This window comes from Cnephaeus nilssonii (genome assembly GCF_951640355.1).
Source record: "Cnephaeus nilssonii genome assembly, chromosome: 19".
In the NCBI taxonomy this organism is placed as follows: domain Eukaryota; kingdom Metazoa; phylum Chordata; class Mammalia; order Chiroptera; family Vespertilionidae; genus Cnephaeus; species Cnephaeus nilssonii.
This window is the reverse complement of record NC_137090.1, coordinates 41971871-41996510: the sequence shown is the minus strand read 5'-3', so window position 1 is coordinate 41996510 and position 24640 is coordinate 41971871. Positions and strand designations below refer to the sequence as shown.

Here is a 24640-nt window from a genome sequence, read left to right as displayed (position 1 = left end):
GGAGCACCTGACCAGGCCTGTGGTGAGGAGCTTGGATTTGGTCCTAATCGTGCTGGGAGCCATTGAGAGGCTTCCTACTGGGTCCTACCTGCCGAGGGGTTGGGACCCAGACTAGTCACAGGGCAAGGAGACACATGGGGGGGGGGCGGTGTTGTGAGTCAGTTGTGAGGGACCCCTCCATCCCCCGCTGCAATGTACCCACCACTGTCGTCAGTCGGTCCTCACCGCACAGTGACAGCTAGCAGCTCAGGCGAGGTTGGGAAACCAGCCTGGGGAGGGGCTTTAAAAAAGGGAAGGAGAAAAACTTTCCAGAATCATAGGCAAAGGAAACTAAAGAGCAAAAAAACGCACTTTGTTACGGACATTTGCCAACATTTATAGAAGCAGAAGGATTGCTATAAGAAAGGGCCACAGGCCAGCCATTTGCCTTCGACAGTTATTTAGCCAATCCTGTTTCATCTATTTCCCCAGTCCTTCCCCCTGGCCCCACGGGGATTATTGTAAAGCAAATTCCTGACATATTCTTTTAACTCTAAACGTTCTATAATGTGTCCAAAGGGGAAGACATAGCCACAATACCAATAACACACTTAGGGGCACACTAATTCAATCATATCATCTGATGCATATAATCCACATTCAGATTCACCATTGTCCTCAAAATGACTTTTATCCCCGTTTTTCTCCGCAATCCAGGCTCCATTCAGGTCTCACGCCTGGATATATTGGTTGCTCTAGCTCTTCAGTTTCTCTTTCTAAGACATCTTTATTGAGATATAATTTACATATCACATAACTCACCCATTTTAAGTGTACAACGCACTAAGTTTTAGTGTGCAATAGTCACCAAGTTGCAAAATCATCATCATGATGAATTTTAGAGTATTTCATCACCCCAAAAAGAATCCCCCCTAAGCCTTAGGCAACCACTAAGCTACTTCCTGTCTCCCCAGGTTTGCCTGGAATCATACCATATGGTCTTCTGTGCCTGGCTGCTTTCATAGTGTTTCACGGCCCATTAATGTTGTAGCATGTGTCGGCCCTTCGTTCTTTTTTTTATAGCCCAATAGTCTTCCATTGCATGGAGGCACTGTTCTGTCTAAATTATCACTTCAGTCTCTCTTATACTTCCCACACGTTTGTTCTTTCGTCTTTCCTCACGTTGCCTTTTTGGGGAAGGAGGCCAAGTCGGTTGTCTTGCAGAAGGACCTGCATTCTTGGTCTAATTGTTTTCTTATGCTTCGGCGCAGGCTCGGCCGCGTGGCCCAGAATGCCACCTGGGGCGTGCTGCGTGCTCCTCACCGTGTACGTCCGGAGCGCACACTCCCAGGTCACACCTGCGGGGGTGCTGAGTGTGAGCTCTCGCTTAGCGTGGCGATGACCATGCTTCTCCTTCCAGGGGCACCTTCTTACTTGGTAACTTGTCGCCGTCGGCGGGGTGCTGGGCTGAGACTGTGTGGGTCTCCCGGTCCCTGACAGTCTTCACCCAGTGCTTTGGGCGTCCTCGATGAGCGAGGCCTGAGTCTGTTTTGACATCGGGGTTTGCAAATTGGCGATTTGCTCATTCTTGATACATTTTTCTGTGAAGACTGCTGCCCTCCCCTCGCCCATCACCACTTTTGGGGTTCATCATTTGTGGTCGTTGTTCCTATTCATGTTCAAATTGTCCCAAATCTGGCTTGCTGAGCCCCTGTGAGCTGGCGTCCGTGTCCTTTCCTGTAGCACATCGATTTTTGAATAAGGTGTCCCCGGTTGGCCCGGACCTTTGGAATCGGCCACTTCCCAAGGAGCCCGAGTTCCTTTAGTGGGAATAGCATTTAGAAACCAGCCCCTCGCTAATAGGGGTTCTCACTGTGACTTCTGGGCCCTTTCAGGGGGGTGCTGCAGGGACTCTGTGTGTGTGTGTGTGTGTGTGTGTGTGTGTGTGTGTGTGTGTTTTACATGTGTATGTACATGATGCATGTATATGACATGTTTCTATGTATACATATATGACATTGGAACAATAGTCATCAGCTGCAAACGCAGAGCCAGAGACCACCCCAGAGAGCCCGAGACCCCGCTCAGCACTGGCTGAGATGCACAGCTCAGGACAGAGATGGGAAGGTGCTGACGCCCACACTTAGAGCGCCACCCCCCGTGCCAGTACTTGCCCTCCCGTCCTGGCCCACGTCATGGGAGGACGTGACCTCTGTGTCCAGCCCAGTCCACAGAGCCCTGGACACAGTGATTCCGAAAGCAATGCTTGTGGACGATGGGGATCTTTCCTGACCCCTGCAGACTCCTGGAAAACAAGAGATGGCCCCCAGGCTCAGGGGGAGAGACGGCGGGAGACAGAGGGTTAGTCAGGCTTGGCTTCCGATGTCCTCTACTTACTTGCCTTGGGGCCCCGGACAAGTAGTTGGTTTCTGCCAGCCTCCGTTTCACCATTTGTAAAGCGCAGGTGATGCCTCGAACTTGCTGGTGTCCCACGCTTAGCGTGGTGCCCGCTTTGTAAGCACGCCCGGGTGGCAGAGCTTCCTCCCTCGTCCTCTCCGCATCGCCATCCCATCAGCATCGAAACCGACTGCAGGCTGTGCCGGGGCTGCCGGAGCCTGCTCTGCTGCCCTCCTGGTGGCTGGAGTGAGAGCGCGGAGTGCCGACGACAGAGACCCTGCACGCTGCAGAGCCCGTCCCAGAGACCCCTCCCGCCTTCTCCCTCGGGGACAGTTCACCCTGAACAGTGCGGAGGGGGGTGGGGGCGGGGGAGGGTCCGGGCGCTGAATCCCTGCACAGTCGAAAATCCACATATAACTGTGGACTCCCCACAGACTTAACTACAGCCGCTCGGTGTCCGCGGGGATTGGATCCAGGAGCCCAGTGGTTACCAGAATCCTCGAATATGCAAGTCCCTTCTGTGAAGGGGCGCAGAGCCGTGGCCGCAGGTGCACACAGCTCACCCGCATTTGTATTGTGGGCTCCCAGCCACAGAGGAGAGATACTGCTTGAACTGAGGACGTGAGGCCTGGGATAAGGAGGGCAGACCATATATTTATTGAAAAACAGCATCTATGTACAGGTGGACCCGTGCAGGCAAATCCGTGTTGGTCAAGGGTCGGCTGTGTTTCCCTGGCCCGTGCCTCACATGAATGAGCCCTTGAGAGGGCCCTGCACCTGTCTCCTCTCCTTGGAGAATGGCACCTGGGTCCCGCCATGCCTTCCTCCTGGGCAGCCCCATTTGGGCAAGTGCCCGGGGGCAGATCTGATAACTTGGGAGGGTCCGGGTGGGTGAGCTGGATGAGTGGAAGCATTAAACACATTGGCAGAAGCTGATTGGTCCCCAGCATGCTGTTGCCCCAGGTCCTGGGAGGGCTGCTGGAGGAGCTGCCAGAAGTGGGGCGCCTGAACATAGAAGTGGAGGGACAGAACGTAGACCAGGGAGGCGCTAGCCCACCCGGGCCTGCGGGTCCCGAGCCCTGGGAGCCCTGGGAGCCCACCCGGGCCTGCGGGCCGGGAGCCCTGGGAGACACGGCTAGGGCTCGAATTGGGGCACATCCTCAGTTAACTCTGATGCACCCGAAGCCTGAGGACCGTCGTAACAAATGGTGAAGCTGAGGCTCAGAGAAGTCACAGGACTGGCAGGACGTGAAGGCGAGTGAGTTCCTTTTCTCGTCTGTGAGAGGGATGATCCGTGAGGCCCTTTTTATCTGGACCGGCTTAGTGGATTGGCTTTGTTAGCTGACTTTAGTTGCCAGCCAGAGTAGGTCTGGGAGGGAGGGAGGGGCCGAGGAGACCGTGGGCAGGGACTCAGGGAGCTACCTGTGTTGCTGGGTTAGCAGAGAAGTCCCTGAGGGGGGCTGGACCTGCTCCGTCCCCCCAGAAGTCATTCCCGCCCCGGGGGTGGGGGGCTGTCAGGCCCCAGAGGCTTGCTGGAGAAGCCCCTCCAGGTCCTCTGTGGGACTTGATCTGTGAAATCTGACAGCCACTTCCTTACGCTCCACTAGAGAAAGGATAGGGACTCTCACACGACGGCCACACACGTGCCTCAGGGGTGAGCCTGCGCCATGTCGGGCGTGGCTCGGGACGGAGTGGGCGCCACCGTCCTGCCTGGAGACCCTTCCGACTCCCTGATGTCACTGCCGCGAGTGCGACAGCGAGACCCAGAGCTGACCCTCCCGTTAGGTTCCTCGGCTCTTGCCGCCAGCGTGGCGTTTTCATGTTCCGACCTGAACCGTCCTCGGCGGGCGCTGCTGAGGACCGTGGGCTCGGAGGCACTGGGATAGTGGTTTTGTTGCCGGCAGCGGGAAGACAGAACAGGCAATTCAAAGCCTGAATGAAGGCTGACCTGCGGCTTTCAGCTGAGATCCGGGCTGCCCGGGGCTGGAGAGCGGCAGGGAGGTGGCTGAGCCCCAGGGCATGTGGCACGGATGGATATAGGGCTTCACGTGTCCACCCAGGTTCAGATGAAGCTGTTGCTCTGCATCCTGGGTGCCAGTGCTGGAGGTGGTGGCCTGCAGCCTGCCTTCTGCCTTAACCCTCTGCTCCCCAGTGGCTTCTGCAGGTGCAGGCAGCAAGCGCACACGGAGCCACTCACCAGCAGAGGGCAGCTGAGGGTTAACTCCCAAATCGCAGCGGAGAAGAGGAGACCGCCTGGTTTGGAGCGGTTCCCCCCAGCCCTCCAGCCTCTCGGGCACAGGAGACAGGAGCAGAGTGGGGTCAGGGGTGCTCCCGCCTGCCTCTCCCAGACTATGGTGACTTAGGGTTAGTGGCAAGCTGAACATCCCGAACTTCCCAGCACGCGGCTTGTCACCAACCCACCGCCGTCAGGGGGCCCGAGTGAGAGCGAGTCCAGGATGGAGGACAGCTCTGACGATGCTTCTTGCCTCTCCCTCCAGAACCTGGGGTCCTCGTCACCAGGCAGAAAGCAGAGCAAGGAGAACACCATCACGGTAAGTGGCTCCCTCCAAGCGCTCACCGGCTGCGCGGCAACCTGGGGCTTTCGGCCACAGATGGGCTGTTGCCATGACAACGTGGACAGAGAGTGGAAGTGATGCCCAGCCTGGAACTGGGAAGTTCCAAAGCTTGGATGCAGCCAGAGTTCCCCGTGGGTCCCCCCTTCCGTGGATGTCACACCTCACTTTTCTCTCTGGGGGAGCGAGGGGAAGGATGGAGGCTGGAATGAGGCGGGAGCCATTTCTGCAGGGTGGGCGGGAGGGGGTGAGGGGGTGGACCGCGCTCTGTGCAAGCGGCGTGACGTGCAAATTATAGCCGTGGCAGGGTTGCGTTTGTGCCGGGTAACTTCTGGAAGATGTCGGAGTTAAAAGCAAGGGAAAGATCCCTAAGAATAGAGTTCCCGGGAGTTCCTGGCAGGAAGCAAGCGGCTTCCCCCTGGAGTGGCCACACCGCCTCCCGGGGCCCTTCCCGCAGCCCCACGCCCCACGTGCAGCATCCCATCAGCCCTGGGCCTGGGAAAGGGGCGCTGGCCAGCAGTGCCCCCTGCAGGTGGGCAGGTGAGGTGCCCAGGTGCTCCAACAGCCAAGGCCTTGGAGGCCTGAGAAGTGTGGTCCTCGCCGTGCTGTTTTGACACAAGCACAGCAGAGCTGGGACCGGGGACTCTCTCTCGGGCTCCGTCACGCGCACGTCTGAGCATTCTGGCCACCCCCGCCGAGGTGAAGCCGAGAGTGGGTGCACGCCCTGGCTCACGCAGGCTGACAGTCCTGCTTGGAAGGAAAAACGGTTAGGCAAACAATAGCAGCAATCATTGCTGCCACTCTTGTTAGTTTCTAATGCACAAGCGGTGATCGGAGCGGCTCACTCCGCGCTCCACGCACTGTGAGGCGGGGGTGCTGGGACCAGTGTCGTGTGGTGACCGTGAACCTGGGCTCTGAAGCCGGAGTGTGCGGTGCAGGCCTGACTGCTGTGCAGTGGCCCGGGGCAGGGTCCCCTGTGTCTTTGCGTCTGTGCCCACGTCTGCGCAGCGGGGAGGGGGTGGGGATCTGTGCCACAGAGATGGTGTGAGGACTGAGTCCGCACACGGAAAGCACTTAAAACATGCCTGGCACATGGTAAATGCTCAGTGCACGTTCATATTCTCACCACCCTGTTTACAGATGAGGAAACGAGGAACAGAGCCACACCCCGCCCAAGGCCACACAGCTGGGAGCCTTTAGGATTCCAGACCTGTGCTGTCACCTCCCCCCAATCCGCCACACACACAACCCCTCCCCCGCCCCCCGCAGTGGACATTGCCTCCTGGGCGGGCAGGGTGGCTCAGCCTAAATGGACCGGTCAGCAGCAGCTTCCTTGTTGCTGGAGCCGATGGGGCAGGGCAGGGCAGGGGCAGACCTCAAGGGCAAATCTTCGAATTGCCACAAAATGCCTAGAGTGCTGGAGCAAAGCGGGAGCTCCCAAAAGTTTCCAGGAATGGGGGAGAGAGGGAGAAGAATGTGAGGGGTGTTGGAACTGTAGAAGGTGAGTGAGAAGGAGAAGTGAAGAGCGGAAAGCAGAATGAGGCCTCCCCGCGTTGCCTGACGGGCCTTTGGTGGCCGTGCCCAGGCCAGCAGATGGCCCGTTCCCTGCGGTGTTGCTTGGAGCCGGGCCTCGGGCTCTGGCAGCGAGGGCGGGGCGGGGCCGGGATCTCCTGGCCAGCACACCCTGCCCATCTCTGCCGGGCCTTCCCTCCCGCTTCCTGCCCACCGAACTCAGCGCTTCCCGCTTCTCGGGAGCCAGGCTGCGAAGTGAGGCCGGCACCTGGGGCCCTGCATACGTGTTACCATGCAGGGTCCCTCCGTGGGACCTGAGACCTGCAGCCCAGCTCTCAGCTGGAAGGTTTGCGTGTAACCAACACCCCCAGGGTTTTAGGTAAACACTCAACCCTGGGGGATAATTGCTGGGGAAACGGAGGGTGGGGGGACTGGCGGAGCCCCGGACTTGACCAGGGTCTGCTGGCTCCGTTCACCCAGATGGCCCCACACATCCTCAGGCCGGAGGTGGGCTGGCAGGGTGCAGAGTCGCCCTGTGTATTGTCGGGTGTTTACCAGCATCCCTGGCCTCTCCCTGCCAGGTGCCAGCAACAACCCCCCCCCCCCCCAGGTGTGACCACCAAAACTGCCTCCAGCTCGCCAGGTGTCCCGGGGCAGGGGAGGGGCAGCCACCCCAGCGGACAGTCGCTGAGCTAACTTCATGGTAGTGTGAAGTCTGTCTGCGAAGCCTGTCCCGCATTTCTCTGCTTCTCCACTTGACTGCGCTGCTCCGAGCCACCGTCACGCCCCCTGGTCACTGCGGGGCCTCCTGGGTGGCTGAGGTCGGCTGCGTGCTCCCTCCTGTGTGTCCTCCGTGCTGCAGCGGATGGCTCAACCTGAGAGACGCTTCCGTGCTCCTCCTTCCCCCCCCACCCCCCCGCCATGCCAGCAGGTCCCCTCTGGCCTCAGTGCTGTCTGCTCCCTGACTGTGATCCCGGCCACAGAGCAGCACCTTCCCCAGCTGGCCGGGCACTGCACCCTCAGACCCCGAGCCCTTTCCCTCCCTGCCACACTCTCAAACCGCCCCCCCCCCCGCCGCCTTGACCCCACTCCCTCCGAGATTCTCCCCTTCACGCAGCCCCAGCACCCAGGCTCGCCCCGTGGCAGATTCCTCCCGAAGTACTGCAGTTACTTATTTCTTGCAGTCCTTCCGCACGAGGCTGTAAAGCGCTGAGGGCAGAGACTGCACCTGCTGTTTCCAGCCTCCAGGCATCACACCGGGGAACCCTGAGCCCCCGCCGGGTGCCCGCGCTGTGCCAGGCACTCGGGAAAGAGCAGGAGAGAGATGGGAAATGAACAGTCACGAGAAGCACAATTACAAATGCACATGTACAGCGTGCTGGGAAGGGAAGGTCTAGCCGAGTGCGCCCCCCGCGTACCATCCACGTGGCACGGGGACGAGCAGGTGTCCACTGAGCAGCCAGCAGGGAGGTTGAGGGCGTGAGCTCCACTGTCATCCTCTGCATTCAAACACTGTACCTGGGCGACCCTCCGCGTCCGCATATCAAACGAGGCCAGTGTTACCCAGCCCGTGGGGCTGCTGGGAGGATGACGTGAGAATCCCTGCGAAGCTCTTGGCAGGGCGCCTGGGTGAGGGCTCCCCAGGAATTGCAGGAGTCATTCATTACCACTGCCTCCTGGGGGGCAGCCGGTGCAGTTCCGGAGACGCCCACCAGGGGGCGCAGGGCTCTGAGGATGCGGAGAAACCCCCCTGGGAGAGCTGGGCGTTGACAGAGGCAGGAACAGCCACCCTGGGGCCCCGGCCAGTCCATCCAGGGACGAGCATCCCCACAGAGTGGCAGAAGCCGCCGAGGGGTGAGGCCTTACCTCCCTGATCTCCCCCTCAACCCAGCTAGCTCTCCTTCAGGGGTTGCTCCAGGGCCACAGGCCAAACCCTTGCCTTCCAGATCCCCACCCGGCACTAGAGAAGATGCTTGCCTAACCCCCAGCGCCTTCAGCCTCCTAGTTCCGGGATTCTTAATCCTCAATCCAATGTCAGCTAATGTGTCTTTAAATCTGGGTGAGATTTTCAGGGACAGCATTAATACGTTAAATGAAGGTGGGCTGTGATCACCGTGATTTGTTGAAAGCAGAGCAGCTGGACCATGAAATGAGGACTGTGGGAAACTCCAGGATCCAGCCTTCGTCCCCATGACCCTGCCACAGGGGGCGCCGGAGCCATGAGCACACCTTGGGGTATAAGCCCGGAAAGGGGGCCTGGAGACCGTTGCCTGCTCCTGGGCGTGGGGGGGCTGGCCCTCACCCAGGCAGGCCCCCGCAGGACGCTGTCACCGTGGGTCCCTGTGGGTGCAGCTCTGGAAGAAACGCCCCGCCCCGGGGGGTGCCGCGGGCCTCCACCGGCCGTGGTGGAATTTAGCGCCGCTCGTCCCCAGGGGTGTTTGGGTCATTCCTGCCCCTGGTCCTTCCTACCTGTCCTGCTTCCTGCAGAGTGGGAATCGCGCCCAGACTTCAGCCCCTTTTCTGGGGGAGGGGCCTTCTCTTGGCTGGACTCTCCCACGCTCTCCTTGCAGGACGCTAAGGGAGGCCTGGCCCCGGCAGCCAGCGGGGCGGGGGTGGGGTGTGAATTTACTTCCAGCCCCCCTCCCGCCCCTGGAACAGGCCATGGTGGGGGGGGGGGCGTCCATGGGCCTGACCCAGCTGGCAGAGGGGCTGGTTCGCTTACGTTATTGTTGACATCATTACTATTAGCCTTGGATTCATTCATTTCAAAACTGAGACACTTCACATCCAATTCCCGACTTGAAGCTCCTCGGGTCATCGCCTAACCTGACAACGATGGCTCCTCATTCTGTCTGGATAACAGTTGGTGGGGGTGAGAGCAGGCTGCCCCTCGGGCTTAGCGGGATCTCCGTAGACCCCCACCCCTTCCCGAAGCCGAGGCTGGCCTTTCCCGCCCCGACCTGAGCTGCGGTCTCTGACACAGGGCCCCTCACTTGTGGTGTGAGCTGCCTGGCCTCGGAGTTGGTGCCGCTGTTCGCAGCCGGGGCTTTTCTGCACCGCTCCTAGCTTGACCGCGTGCGGCGCCCCTTCAGCCGTGAGGGTTAAAGACGGACAAGACAGGGCTCAGGCCTGGTGGGACTCTGCGGCTCCCACAAGGAACACACATCAGCCGGCTCCATGGGAGGGACCGGCTCCATGGAGGGGACCCGGCTTGAAGCGACATAGCAGGAGCAGTAGAAAGCCACTCCGCCCGGCAGGGAGAGCAGGGCTCCGGGACCAGCTCGGGCAGGGTCTGAGCCCATCCCAGCATCTGCACTGCACTCTCCAGCAGGGTTAGCACTGCAGCCTCTCGCTGTTGGTAGAACACATTGTATGAGATCACATTCACAAGGTGACTTTTCACCCCTGACCTTCGGCCACAGCATTCCTTTCCCTGGGAGCAAACAGTGTTACCAGCCACAGAAGTATTCCATATGTAAATAACCAAAGGGGGATCTACCCCCCTTTTTACACAAATGGTGGCATATAGCCGTATTCTACACCTGCTGCCTCCTCTCCCCACTCAGTCTGTCCTGACACACCTGCTTATACGCCACTTCCCTGGATGCCCGCCTGGCTCGTGCTTTGCTTACCGTTGCCCTGCTGGTGGACAGAGGACTTGTGTCCAGCCTTTTGCTGTTACAGAGAGCGCTGGGGGGCGGCACCCTGCCCGTGTGTCATGCACACCTGTGAGACGTACCTGTAGGATAGACTCTTCGAGTGCACTCGCTGGGTCGAAGGCTCTGATGTTTGCAGTTCTGGTAGACACTGTCAGTCCGCCCTCCAGAGAGTTTGTACCAAGGGCAGCCCCTGTAGGGTGGGTGTGAGTCCCGGTGCCCCCAATTGACGTGTCGGCCCCTGGAGCATCTCGAGATCCCTGTGTGCGTTCTTGCACGCTGACCCCCTGGCGCCTCTGCAGCGCCGTGTCCGGGAGCAGAGCCTTCCCAGCCTCCCAGCCCTCAGCCAAGTCCTTTCTCCCCTGTCCTGTGCCTGTAGGTCAACTGTGTGACGTTCCCCCACCCGGACACAATGCCGGAGCAGCAGCTGCTGAAGCCAACTGAGTGGAGCTACTGCGACTATTTCTGGGTAAGTGGTGCCTCAGTTTCCCCCACGCTGTGGCCCCAAGGACCAAGAGTGAACCCCCAGTGGGGGCACGAAGGGCCTTGAGCTCAAGGCAGAGGGGCCTATCCTGTTGAAACCTAAAGGACTTGTGGGAGATCTAGCATCTGAGGTGGGAAGTTAAGACCCTCTGGAGTCCAGAATGTTCCATAAATCTCAGGGAATTGATAGGGTTTTCCTTCGGGGCAACACGGAAACCCGGGCAGAAAGCAGGTAAGCTGGGCAGCCCCTTTCTCTGCTGCTCAGTAAAGGCCGGAGACTAGAGTCCACTTCAGCGAAGGAATCTGGGCTCCAGACCGGCTCTGTCACTTGTAGGTGACCTGGGACAATGCCTCCCCCCGGGGCCTCCCTGTTTCCGACGAAGTCAGGAGGTTGGGCTCGAGGATCTGTAGAGAGCTCCAGATTCTGGGGTTCCAGAGCCTTTGCATATTGTTCAATGGGTACAAAGTTTCCATTTCCCAAGACAAAGAAAAGTTCTGGAGACGATGGTGGTGATGGTTGTACAACAATGTGAATACTTAATGCCACTGAACTACACTCTTAAAAATGGTCAAGATGGTAAACTTTATGTTATGGGTATTTTTCCACAAGTCAATATCTCTTGACAAATGCACAGCCCAGCTCCTCAGAAACTGGTAGAAGTCTTGGGCATTTTATTTTATTTTATTTTATTTTATTTTATTTTATTTTATTTTATTTTATTTTATACTAGAGGCCTAGTGCACGAAATTCGTGCACTGGTAGGGTCCTTAGTGGCTGTCAGCTGGGTACTCCCTCCCTTCCCCCAGCCAGCCCCACCCCCTGGTCAAACTCCAGTTGAACTCCTGGTCGAGGGGACAATTTGCATACTACGCTTTTATTATATAGTATTTTTACTGATTTCAGAGAGGAAGGGAGAAGGAGAGAGAGATAGAAACATCAATGATGAGAGAGAGTCATCAGTCAGCTGCCTCCTGCATGCCCTACACTGGGGATCGAGTCTGCAACCCAGGCACGTGCCCTGACCAGAAATCGAACCGTGACCTCCTGGTTCATAGGTCGACACTCACCTCAACCACTGAGCCACGCCGGCGGGGCATCGCCACCCCTTCCATTGCCCTCTCCTAAAGTGTCCATTCTGGGATCTTAGAGAAGCAACCCACTCCCATTTCAAGGGGCGGGGCCCGAGGTCGCAGCCAGGATGGGGAAGACCGGACCGGGTCACGCAGTGGCTGAGCTGACCCTGCACCTCTCTGTGAGGTCGAGGACATACTTTTAACAACTCCCATTAAACACCAAAGCCTTTGACCCTGATTCCTGGGGGTAAAGGCTGTGATGGAGGAGGCACACCCAGGACCTGGGCGGCTCCGAGAGCTGTGAGGGCAGATGCCAGATGAATGGGCAGGGAAGGCCATGCTGCGGGCAGCAGGCAGGAGGTGAGCCGGGGCGGCAGGAAAGAGGTGCCCAGGCGTCCTTGAGGAAGTGCAGGCCAAACACAGCTAAACTGTTTAATTTTGAAATTTTAAGAGAATTTGCTTGCAAAATGAATTGGATACTAAGTTTCCATTTCATTGACTTGGCCATCGTTTCTGAGTCCTGACTTTTACTTAAAAGGAGCTCCTAGTAGCTACTGTTCACTGAGTCCTTAGTATCTGCTAAGCACTGGGCTCAGCCATTTCCACTGAGGGGACCCTAGGTGGCCGGGCAGTTGTTTCTCCAGTTTCCCAGGCGAAGCAGCTCAGGCCCGAGCGCGTGGAGACTTGCTCCTGAGATCCCCGCGCTGGATGTCAGCCCAGGCTCCCGCCCTCTTCCACTCTGGCCTCCTCCTATCCAGCGTCTCTGATCCTTGGTGAATGTGCACTGGAAGGTGTCGCTGCCCGGCCCGGGCAAGAAGCTGACAGGAGATGGGATGGTGTAGGGCAGTGGTTCTCAACCTTCCTAATGCCCCGACCCTTTAATACAGTTCCTCATGTTGTGGTGACCCCCAACCATAAAATTATTTTCGTTGCTACTTCATAACTGTAATTTTGCTACTGTTATGAATCGTAATGTAAATATCTGTGTTTTCCAATGGTCTTAGGCTCTACAGCAGCGACCCACAGGTTGAGAACCGCTAGCAGGGTCGCCTAAGACCATCGGAAAACTCAGATATTTACATTACGATTCGTTAACAGTAGCAAAATTACAGTTATGAAGTAGCAACGAAAATAATTTTATGGTTGGGGGTCACCACAACATGAGGAACTGGATTAAAGGGTCGGGGCATTAGGAAGGTGGAGAACCACTGGTAAGGTTAGGGACATAGGACGCCAAGGTCACACGCGGTCGCAGCTTAGCGTCAGGATGCCAGGACTCCCCAGAGGGTCCGCAGCCTCAGCAGCCCCTGGTTGGAAGGGATGGGCCCTTGGGGGTCAGAACCTGTGCTCTTGGCCGCTTGCCCTTCCTCTTCTCTCTGGGTTGGGCGGTTGAGGGGCATGGGCGTGGGGTGGCTGACGCTCAGAGGGCCCGGCGGAGCGGGGCACCAGGAGACACGCACGGGACAGGCAGCCACGGCCGCGCCTGTCCTCCCTCTCGGGCTGAGGACAGGGCTCCCAGGTGTCCCGGTCCCCTGGGTCTGTCTGCCCTGGGCTCCCGCCATCACTGAGGCTCCTGCTTCTGCTTCCTTCCTAGGCTGATAAGAAGGACCCCCAAGGCAACGGCAACGTGGCTGGGTTTGAATTGCTGCTTCAGAAACAACTGAAGGGCAAGCAGATGCAGAAGGAGATGTCGGAATTCATTCGGGAGAGGTAGGCCCGGCACCCCCAGCTCAGGGCACTGGTGACAGTGCCTGTGTGGCCCCTGAGCCTGAGGGGAGTGAGTGGCAGGAGGGAGCCTGCACCCCCAGCGCTGGGCCTGGTTAGCACCAAGGGGAGCATGAGACTGGAGCCACAACTCAGGGCCCTCGGGACAGACCTGGCTGGCAAATGTGTGGTTTTGGCCTACGTCATGTTTTTAAAGATTTGAACCAACATTTTTTTAGTTGGTCGGTTTTTACACTAAAATCTAGCGTCTCTGGAGAAAGCAGGAAGTCTGGCCACAGTGGCGCTGCGTCCCTCGTGTGGCATTTGGCTGGAGCTGCGTGGCCGCGGCCTCTGTAGGGGGAGCATGTGGGGACCACTCCCTACTGTCCCACACAGACTGCATGATCCTTCCCCTACATGGCCCTGTTTGAAGCACCGTCCCTTAGCATGAGAAAAAAGAGTGTTGCCTTTCAGTTAATCTTCGAACCAAATCTGTGTCCTGGACCTGGGCATACAGAACCCACCGCCCCTCCCCACGCCCTCCCTCCTCAGGAGCTCAGTGTAATGGGGGAGTCAGATGAGGGGCTTTTGGAAAGGAAGTGCAGGGGTTATAATAGTGGTTCAGATGAACACAGGGGAGGAGACAGTGAATTGGCCCGGATGGGAATATGAAGAGCTATAAAAAGACAAAGTTCCTTTTCTACCCCCTCTCTCCAAGTTCAGAAACCCCATTAAGCACACCTCACACACCCCATGCACATTACCCCCACACACACACACACGTGTTTGCGTGTGCTCACACACACGTGTGCCTGCAGATATAGACATGTGTGCTCAAACATGGACATGTGCTTGCATACACACATATGTTCACACACATACACACAGCTTTCTGTCTGGAGTTTCCTGGACACACTGGAAATATTTAGTAAATGGCAATATATTTACACTATTTATTTTTTAATTATAACAATAATTGAGTAATAATTCTTTAGCATCTTAAAGCACCTCTTTTCCTTCGGAGCCCCGTTTTCTGTTTGTATAATGAAATCTTTATTTTATGACCCATTAAACTGGCAGAGAACCGAGAGGTTGCATAGCTCAGGTGCAAAAAAACAACAGCATAAAACAGGCGAATAGGAAAATGGTTGTAAAAGCCGAAGCTTGAACACACTTATGGTTTATACTCTCATAAAGGTGTCGTGTTGGCAAATAAATTGAGCCTACAGTCTGAGAGCGCTGGTCTTTCCCGAGGCACGGAGTTTCTCTCGGTCCACCTTGGGGTCACGTTGGGAGCCTTTCAGAGCCAGGAGAGGGGCCGCTGAGGCACAGGCGGGGGCGTGCGGGCAGGGGCCGAGGCCCGGGCTTTGCTGTGGCCTCGGCGTAGGAAGCCGGCAGGCGTGGGGTGAGGCAGGCGCTGGCCCTGGCTGTGGCGTGCTGAAGCAGACGGGCCTCGCGCCTGGATGTGGTGGGAGCCCGGGGAGATTTGCATCTAGAGTGTGACGTGGTTTGATCTGCTTTCTAGAGCGATCTCTTGGTCACAGGCTAGAGGCCGCGGGCTGGCCAGCCAGCCATCCTGGGAGCCGGGGGCTCAGGCAGAGTGAACGGGAGGGAGCGATGAGACCCAGAGACCAGCCAGAGGTGGCACTGGAAGCAAAGCAGTGCGAGAAGGAGCAGGCTGTGGGTCTCAGCGCCAAGCCATGAAATCACTGTCTCTCAAATGCTGCCCTGGGTCGTGGTAGGCCGCCTTGTGGACACCCTCGCAGCCGCCCCAGCGTCTCGGCTTTCCCATTTGCCGAGGGAGGGACCAGGGGCACAGAACCTCCAACAGCACATGGAACATGGGGGCGCCAGACGATACAGGACGCTCCCTGGAGAGTTGCCTTGAAAGTGTGTCAAGGGCCTGCCTGCTGGAAGCAAAGTCCAAGGCGACTTCCCTCTCCAGGGAAATGGAATCAGCCAGCTCTGGACACTGCCTGGTCTCCATGGAAATACGTGTGCCCTGCAGGCCTGACCGTTAGAGGCATTGGGGGCTGGGAGACGATATGGAGCAGTTCTATTTCTGCTTCTGAGGGGCCGATGCCACCTTGGAGGGTCTAAACCCAGAACGCTGGGGCTGGAAGGGGAAGGACAGCACTGGGCATCCCACCATGAGTTACATTCATCCATTTAAGGGTCTCCCGTGTGTCCAACTCCGTGTCAGGAGCTGTGCAAATGACAGCTTTTCACCTTCACAACCTGGGCAGACAGCTGGGAATAGCCCATTTTGCAGATGAGCAGACAGGGAGGTTCGGACCATTTTGTGCATTCATTCATTCATGCAGCAGATAATTTACTAAACACCTACTACGTGCTAGGCAGACAAGAGCCACGTACTCTCAGAGCATATGGTCTAGTGGGTTCCTTTACCCAGTTATTAAGCAGCAGGGCTGTAGCTTGGACCCACCAACTAGCACTGGGGAGCTGACCTGTTGGGTTTTCTCCACTTGCAGGATAAAGATTGAAGAAGAATATGCGAAGAACTTAGCTAAGCTCTCTCAGAACTCCTTGGCCGCACAGGAGGAAGGGTGAGTGGGGAGTAGGAGGAAGAGGAGATACTTGGGGCGGGGGGGTCCCTTTTCACTGATCACTGATGATTGCCATGGGCCCATTGGAGGGGAAGTCTCCATAGGCCTGGCTCACAAGGTTCAAGGTGGGCTCCCGTGACCCAGGTGTGGGCATGCATGCTCAAGGTAAGCACCCGTGACCCAGGTGTGGGCATCCACGCTCAAGGTTAGCACTTCCACATTGTTTTCTCTCTCGTGGCCAAGGGCCTCCTGCCATATGCTGGACCCCCTCTGCCCTGGCCCCTGGTAGCTGGGCATCAGCCCCCAGATGCCGCACCTGCTTCCCTTTCTCTGAGGACAGGCTGGTAGGAACCTGGGTGTGAGAGGATTCCGCACCTGGCCGCTTGTTTAGAATTCTCCCGTGGGCCTGAGACCTAGGCCCCCCTCCCCTTCCAGCTGCGACAGTCCAGACCTCCTTGGGTGGGACCTGGGCTGGGGAGGCTCAGCCCACACTCCCGGCCACAGGAGGATCCCTGGTGGAAGGAAGACTGCGCCTTCTGTGCTCTGGCTTGTTAGCAGAGCGTTTGGGCCTGCTGGTGGGAATGTAAATGGTGCAGCCACTGTAGAAACACAGCTTGGCAGTGCCTCAAAAAACTAAGCCTAGAATTACTGTAACCCTGCGGTTCCGCTCACAGGCTTAGACCCAAAAGAATTAGAAGCAGATACTCAAACAGATACATGTACACGAATGCTCACAGCACCCAATTCACAGTAGCCAAAAGTTAGAAACAACCCAAATATCCATCAAGGGATGAATGGACAAATTATGGTGTGTCCACATTGGATATATGGATATATTATTCAGCCATAAAAATGAATGAAGTACTGATCCATACCACTATGTGGATGAAGGGAAAGAAGCAAGACACAGGTTGAGGTTGCATATTATATGATTCCATTTATGTGAAATGTCCAGAACAGACAAATTCGTAAGACAGAATGGTGGTTGTCTAAGTTTGGGGGGTAAAGGGGAATGGGGAGTAAACGCTTAATGAGCACGGGTTTCTTCTGGTGGAGGGTGTGTATTCATCTCCGTGGGTTGCTGTAACAGTAAAAATAGACGGGCCTAAACAGCAGAAATTTAACTTACCACAGCTCTGGAGGCTGGGAGTGCAGCATCAAGGTGCCAGCAGGCTGGTGTCTGGTGAGAGCTCTCCTCTTTGCAGGTGGCCGCCGTTTTACTGTGGCCTTTCCCAGTGAGGAGAGAGAGAGAGAGTTCTCAGTGTCTCTTCTTATAAGGACACTAATCCCGTCTGATCAGGGCCCCACCCATATGACCTCATGTAACCTGTTTCTGTTATAGAGGACCCATCCCCAACTCACAGTCACACCAGGGGTTAGGGCTTCAACATCGTAACCTAGGGGACACCAGCATTCAGTCCATAGCAGGGTGATGGTTCGGAACTAGCTGGACATGGTGGTTGCACAACAGGGTGACTGGGCTAAGTGCGATCGTTCTGAATGAATTTCATCCCAACAATAAAATCAAAGGCTCAGGAAGTTAGCGTTGCAGGTCCCTGGAGTCTTCTGTCTGGTCGGACCTCCCTCCAGGGCAGTGTCTGACTCCCTCCTGAGAGAGGAACTGAGCCCCAGCGAAGGCAGCGGATGCTGCGGTTGTCCACGAGCTGCAGCGTTAAACGAGTCCAGCCCTGCCTGCATGGCTTGAACCCCCTCAGCGGCAGGGCTTTGCCAGCCACATGTGGCTCTGATCAAGGCCTCTGCATGGGCCCGCTGCGCAGCCAGCAGGCCGCCTCCGGATCGTTTTCACCGACCCGCCAGCCACAGGCCACAGGGCGGCCCTGCCAGGCTGGTGTCTCTCCCACGGACAGAAATGAGGTTCCCTCCGGCCCCCCTGCTCCGTGCGCTGGGCCTGAGATGAGGGCAGAAAGGAGCAGCGTGGAGGAGCCGCCCCACCGGCCGGGGCAGGGGCCTTTCCAGGCATCTCCATGCCCTGTGACTGCAGTGCTGCCCCGAGTCTTCCCGCCTCCCCCTCCTCGGCCTGGGCTGCTGCCGAGGACACTCAGTCCTGCCAGCTCGCACAGCATATGCTCCCAGCTGAAGGCGTCAGGCCTGCGCCGGCATGCTGTGCACACATGCACCTACAGACGGGGAACTGGGCACACGCTCACATACGTGCATCGGCGCTGCTCACCTCCAGCGTGGCCATGAGCACTGCCTTTGCACACAGGCTAACCCTGCGCACACTCCTTCCAGCAGGCGCTGCAGGGGGATGAGCCCGTGGGCCCTGCTCTCCGTGCAGCAACGGTGTTTTGCAATCACACGCATCTTTGGACATGAGCCCAGTCCCCTTAGAAACTCCCAAAGCGCAGTGCTGGAGCCTAGAGATTTGGGCAGCCCGGGAAGGTGCCTGCCCCTGGGGAGACTCGAGCTGCCTTTGCCACTCGAGCGCTGTGTCCAAATTAGATGCCCCAGCATATGTGCCCACTGGTAAGTACCCAGAGCCGGTTATTCGTCCTGCCTGCGGCCTTTCTCTCCTGCGTGGAGAGGAAATGGGGTTGGGATCTTTTCTGCTTGATCGTTGGGACAGCATCGTGCATTTTGACGTGGCATGCCTCAGTAGCATATTGGAACGGACGTATACCCCAGAATTTAGTTTTTTCATTAACCACTTATCAGATGAAAAATTTCTCTTCAAATGAGAAAATTTCTAATTGCTTTATTCAAAATGGCGACATGACCCCAGGGGGGCTGGAATATTGTTGGCGGGGAGGGCACGGTGCATGGGGCATGTATTAGCTCAGACAGACCAATTGATGTTTAGTGACATCTTCCCACCTGTGAATGCCCAGCCTGGAGGTGGGGACAGTCTGACCCAGAATTGAACCGGCGACCTCTTAGTTCATGGGTCAGTGCGCAACCACTGAGCCACACGGCCTGGGCCTGATCTGGAAACTGTGCTTCCCCCTGCCCTCCCAGGGGCCTCGGATGACACGCTCAGGCCACTGCAGCTGCCGCTGCGCCGGTGACTGACCGCGTGCCCTGCTGGTGGTGGACGTGCACGTTCTCAGGACTGCCCACGCCTTTCGGCTTGTGGGCTCCGGTTTCACCTTCCGCAGGCTCACGTGTAGCTCAGCTGAGGGCCGAACCCCTCCCGTCAGCCTTGAAGCCAGTTCCCACTTCTCCGGGGGCTGCTTCCGTAGCTGGGTGTAGTGCTGACGTTCACCCTAGGTCTGGGATGCACCCTGAGATAATCCATCTGTGTGGCGTGAGGTCAGGGTCAAGGTGCCTTGTCTCCCCTGTGGTGATACAGTCGTCTCTGCACCATTTGTTAAAAGGCTGTCCGTCCTTCATTGAAATAAATAATTGGGCATTTTTGTGGCACATCAGTCCCCCGCATCTGAGTCTGTTTCTGGACCTGGTAGTCTATTCCCATATCTGTATGACCACCAGGTCTGCTTCCACCCCCTCTATCCCCTGCCCAGGACTCCTTTCCCGCCTCCCGGGTCAGGTGACCCCTGCCCAGGACTCCCTACCCGCCTCCCGGGTCAGGTGACCCCTGCCCAGGACTCCCTACCCGCCTCCCGGGTCAGGTGAGATGCCGCCAACCAGAGCTGCCCCCACAGCTCCCTGGAGCTCAGACCGTGAGGCAGGGAGAAATGTCTGCAGTGTGGGTTGCCCATTTCTCCATCTCTTCTCCGGTGGGCTCCCTAGCCGGGGTCACCCAAGGGGACCTTTCTTTGCGGCCAGGCTCCTGGATAAACTCAGTCATTTCCCATAAACACCCACCTCAGCTGAGGCAGCACCACAACCAGACAGGCCTGGGCTGAACCAGAGGGGCCCATTCTGATCTGCTGGGTAGCTCTCAGCTGCTGGCTTCTCCACTGCAAACCCAGAAGCCACGCAGCACGATGTCCGCTAATCAGCTTTTGCCGCTGGAGTTTAAGGAATTCTCCGGGGAAGTGGCCTTTCGATGGAGTGAAGCCAGCCTGGGTTACGGGCTGGGTTACGGGCTGGGTGCAAAGGCCCCAGGGTAAAGAGTTGCAGATTACCAGAGTGTAGCCTGGGGCCTGCATCCCAAGGTCTTGGGGGCTTCAGGAGGTTGCTTTCACTGGAGCATCTTGGCGTGGAAAGTGACGTAGCTGAAGGCCTCTGCGTTCCCCAGTGAAGCTGTGTGCAGCCCCAGGCCTCACAGTGCAGACCCGGGACCGGCCAGGGCCACACTCCTGTGCTGCCGATGGAGAGCCTGTCTGCCTGTGGGCGTCCCTAGGAGCTCCCTAGACCCAGAGGGTCCTCCTCTGCCCCCTGGAGGCAGGCCATTGGGGGTTTGCCTGCACGCAGGGAGGGCTGTGTGGTACCGTCCATCGGAGCAGGACTGTTCCCTGAGAGGCACCTGTCCTCCCTCTGTGACTCCCCAGCAGGTGCCTGTGCCTCGTCAACAAACGAGGGCGGGGTGATGGGGAGAGCAGTCGGCCAGCGATGGAGGCCCTCCCTGCTGCTGCACCCCACTTTTGTGCATCTCCCCCAGTTCTCTGGGTTTCTGGCTATTTCCCCAGTCTGCTGCAGCCTGCGCTCTCCGCTCCTGGGCTCGGTCTGGGGGCTCAGGTTGAAGCAGTGCTCAAGTTTGTTTTGTGCCTGCCTGGCCTCTGCCTCACCCAAGTCCAGTGTCCGGGGTCTCCCTCCGAGTCTGACCGTCTGCTTCCTGATGCAGGTCCCTGGGAGAGGCGTGGGCGCAGGTGAAGAAGAGCCTGGCGGACGAGGCAGAAGTCCACCTCAAGTTCTCCGCCAAGGTAACCCTCCCCGCGGCCTCCGGGCTGGTCTTACTCCATGGTGTGCGGCTAGGCTGTGGACAGCCGCCTCTCCTGTGTGTGCTGTTGCCAGTTCCTAGGCTGTAAATGCCAGGGGTTCGGAAGAGACCTCAGTAGCACAGCCCGGGACCAGGGTCTGGGATGCACACGGCCAGGGCTGGGGGAGATGGGAAGTGGCACAGCCCAGGACGATGTTCCCGCCATGCCAGTGCAATAGTGAGTCATCAGAGCTAGCCATGGGACCGTGGGGGACAGTGAATGTCGTTGGGAAGTGACATATGCTGAGTATTTCGTACCCTTATTTTTAATATAGTTGATTAATTTTGAATTTAGATCACAGTTTTTAATACTGCTGTCTTGAGCAACCAGCTCATAAAATTCCTACACGTGCAGCACTTGGCGCCAGTACAGGCCGCCCCAGCGTCCTTGGGGAAGTGGGGGGGGGGGGTCCCCTGAGCGCCTCAGGTGCACCTGTGAAGGACGACACCCCGCCTTCACGTCACTGGGTTCTCAGAGGAATGTGCTGGCATTTCCTCCTCCTTCTTGGTGTCGGGAGAGACTGCGCTAGGCCAAAGAGAGAGTGGGGGGCCGGGGAGGAGGGGGGCTTGGTTTTGTCACAAAATTTCAGGCTGGAACACTGACCCCTCTTTCATCGGTTCTGAAGACCCGAGCACCTGACCGGAGGGCCGCGCCGTCTCTGTTCCGCGTGCTCTGCCCTCGGTACTCGGGCTGTGCCAGGCGCACGGGAGCTGCTCAGCTAACAGTGTCTGCAGTGACGAGTGAATGGGGCCCAGGAGGAGGCCGGCTCTTTCAGGCCCACTTCCTCCCAGCCTCCTCCCTGTTTCCAGCGGCCCTCTCTGCCCGCTCCCTGGCGCATGTCTCCAAACTCCCTCTCGGGCTGTGGGCTACTTTTCAGGGGAAAAAAGCCACGTGTCTGAGGGACATAATTCACACTACGGTGTGCCTGGCTGGCGGCTACCCAGCAGCATGCTCGCCTTTTAAAGGAAGGGAGACCCTTAGCCTCCTGGGTCCTCACTCTCCCCCTGCCCCCCACCAGCCACGCGACAGCCTGAGTTGGCACGTGGACAGAGCGCTTAACCTTTCTGAGCCGCTGTTTTAAATCGGGGGGCACACCGCCTCCTTTCCTACTTGAAGGTGCTTCCCTGCAAAGATGGCTGCTTCTTCCCGGGGCTCCCACACTCGGTGCTCACGGGCCCTGTCTCTTGTGGAGTGCGGCCCCCACAGCAGTTGCCGTTCTGGGCCTTGGGTCCCCTGGGATGTGCGCTGTCCGAGGCGGGAGTCTGGCTCTGTGCCAGGCCTCCCCACCCCCTCCGTGGCGGTGCCCCGCACACAGGGCAGAATGAATGACTCAGAGATGAGCCACGGGGAGGAGCTGCGTACAGAGCTGAGCGGAAGGGAAAATCAGTGCTATTTCCAGCTCCTGCTGTGCCGGGTAGGAGTGCCCAGGAGTGAGCTGCCACCCAGATGTGAGAATGCCCGGCTAACAATAGCTCGCCAACCCAGGCACCAGCCCCTGCATGGGAAGTCGCCCCTCCCGCTGGGCGAGGAGGGAGCTCAGCGAATTAGGCTCTTTCCTGCCGTGCAGACAAGGCAGCGAGTTCTTTCTAAGCTGCAGGTCATGGAAGGTGCTCCCTCCAGCCTGGAGGTGCTCCCTCCACGTCTCCCCGCTGTCCTGGCCCCAGCAGCTCTGTTCACGTAGAAACCGCCATTGGCTGGGGAGGTGGGTGGGAAGCTGCCAGTGGGCTGGGCGGGCTGGGAGCAGATCGATCGCCCAAGCTTCTGAAAGGGCTCCTGCTGGATCCCGGGACCCGTGGCGCTTACTTCCCATGAGCAGGACCCCGGTTCTGGAATGCTCCTAGACCAAACACTCCCAGTGCTCTGTTTTCCTCTGCTACTTCCTTTTCCCGCTGCTGCTCACACCACCGCTTCTGCCACCGATAGCTTTTCCCCTCGCGGGCCCGTTCCTTCACCAGCGGGGTGTCCTACAATATCACTCAGTCCGGACACTATCTGTGGAGATATCATGGGTCCCACAGGTTCAGGGCTCAGCCCCACAACACTGCCCCCACTTCAGATGGCAGTTGCAAGCAGTGGGTCCCTGGGTAACCCACACGTCCGTTGACTAGGCTACAAATTGGGGGTTCTCATGGCCCCTCTGCAAGTGTGATAATTCGCTAGAGTGGCTCACAGAACGCAGGACACACTTGCCTAGGTTTCCCAGGTTATTTATTATATGTTAGAGGGGGTGACGGATGATACAGATGAACAGCCATGTGGAGAGGTGCCTAGGGTGAGGTCTGGGGGGGGCCTGAGCCCAGGAGCTCCTGTCCCTGTGGAGTGTCACCCTCTTGGCACGCGCTGTGCTCACCAGCCCGAAGCTCTGTGAACGCTGTAATTGACAGGTTTTATGGCGGCTTCATCACGTGGGCATGATCGATTTCCTCTCCAGCTTCTCTCCTCTCCCCAGGGGCTGGGGCCTGCGGCTGCAATCATGGCTTGGTCTTTCTGGTGACCAGCCCCCTCCCGAAGCTAGTCAGGAGCCCACCCAGCGTCCCCTCCTTAGGACAAAAGAGTTTCCTGTCACCCAGGACATGGCAAGGGACTCGGGAGCTCTGAGACGGGAACCAGGCTCAGCCCAGGCCCAGCGACCAGCTATTCGAACAGAAGATGCTGCCAGCACCCTCATCACTGAGGAAATCACAAAGGGGAGGCGCTCCGGCCAGGAGCCGGGGACGAGAACCGCCATATATATTTGTTATTATGTCGCAGAATCACAGTCATAGAGTGTTCTCGATGGTTCCACACAGCCTAGGGGGCCGCGATGAAGCAGGATGGAGAGGACGGGGTGAACAGGGCTGACCCCAGACCTTTTCTCCGGAGGCCAGTGGCACCCTGAGGAGCACACTGCCCTCTCTCGGGGGCTGCCTGGGTGGTGGCCGGCCCTCCTGGTGCCCGGGACGTCGCCGATGGAAAGCTTATGGAGGGTTTTCTCTGAGAACCGCTGCTGCTGCAGGCCGGGCAGCGTTGGTGGCCTTAGGCCAGTGGTCGGCAAACTCATTAGTCAACAGAGCCAAATATCAACAGTGCAACGATTGAAATTTCTTTTGAGAGCCGAAAACCGGCTTCTGCGCATGGGCCGCGACGTTTCAATCGCACTGTACGTGCGCGCCCACACGTGGTATTTTGTGGAAGAGCCACACTCAAGGGGCCAAAGAGCCACATGTGGTTCGTGAGCCGCAGTTTGCCGACCACTGCCTTAGGAAGTCGCGTTAGCCGCCGGCTTGTGTAGCTATTCTCTAAAAAGAAGAGAGCGCCAAGGATTCACTGTTTGCCATGGATGATAGGGCTCCGTCTGCCCCAAACCCATTTATCCTCTGCTCCAGGAGGCTCATTGAAATTCCACTGTTCTGTGTCAGCGTAAGAGCCCTTTAAGAAATGCCGTTTTGTTACGCAATCTCCCAGGCTTTTCTGTCTGCTGGCTCCCGCCATTGCTACTAGCAACAGGCTGCTAAGGAGGCCTGATGGCTGTGTACACAGGAAGCTACACCTGGCTCTGCTGGAGGAGACTAGACACGTCCCTTGTGATAGGAGACCGTCTCATCACGGATGAGGCGCCGCGCATCCATCAGAGGGTGGGGGGGGGGGCGGGCAGAGTGGGGGCGGAGGCTGGAGTGTCCGTCAGCGCTGCCGCTACACGCCTCTGACCCTGTGCGGGGCACTCGGCATCTCCGACTCCCATTTTTCATTTGAAACCTATTTGGTGGGGAACCACTGGGATACAGCTACCTGGCCCCCACAGCACACGGCATCCGCACCCCGTGTCCACGTGCAGATGCACACGCGCACAGCCAACACACACGCTTCCTGAA

The 24640-nt window shown here is 57.9% G+C and overlaps 1 protein-coding gene across 3 annotated transcripts in view; it reads left to right on the top strand.

Annotated features, from left to right (window-relative positions):
* The window catches only part of GAS7 (growth arrest specific 7), a 202361-nt gene that overhangs the window by 161951 nt on the left and 15770 nt on the right, over positions 1-24640 (top strand). For all 3 annotated transcript variants that reach the window (XM_079798332.1, XM_079798334.1, XM_079798333.1), the window contains exons 5-9: positions 4875-4928; positions 10497-10586; positions 13269-13384; positions 15871-15945; positions 20654-20732. In XM_079798332.1, the coding sequence (XP_079654458.1) occupies positions 4875-4928; positions 10497-10586; positions 13269-13384; positions 15871-15945; positions 20654-20732 (414 nt within the window). The remainder of the gene's footprint in view (positions 1-4874; positions 4929-10496; positions 10587-13268; positions 13385-15870; positions 15946-20653; positions 20733-24640) is intronic.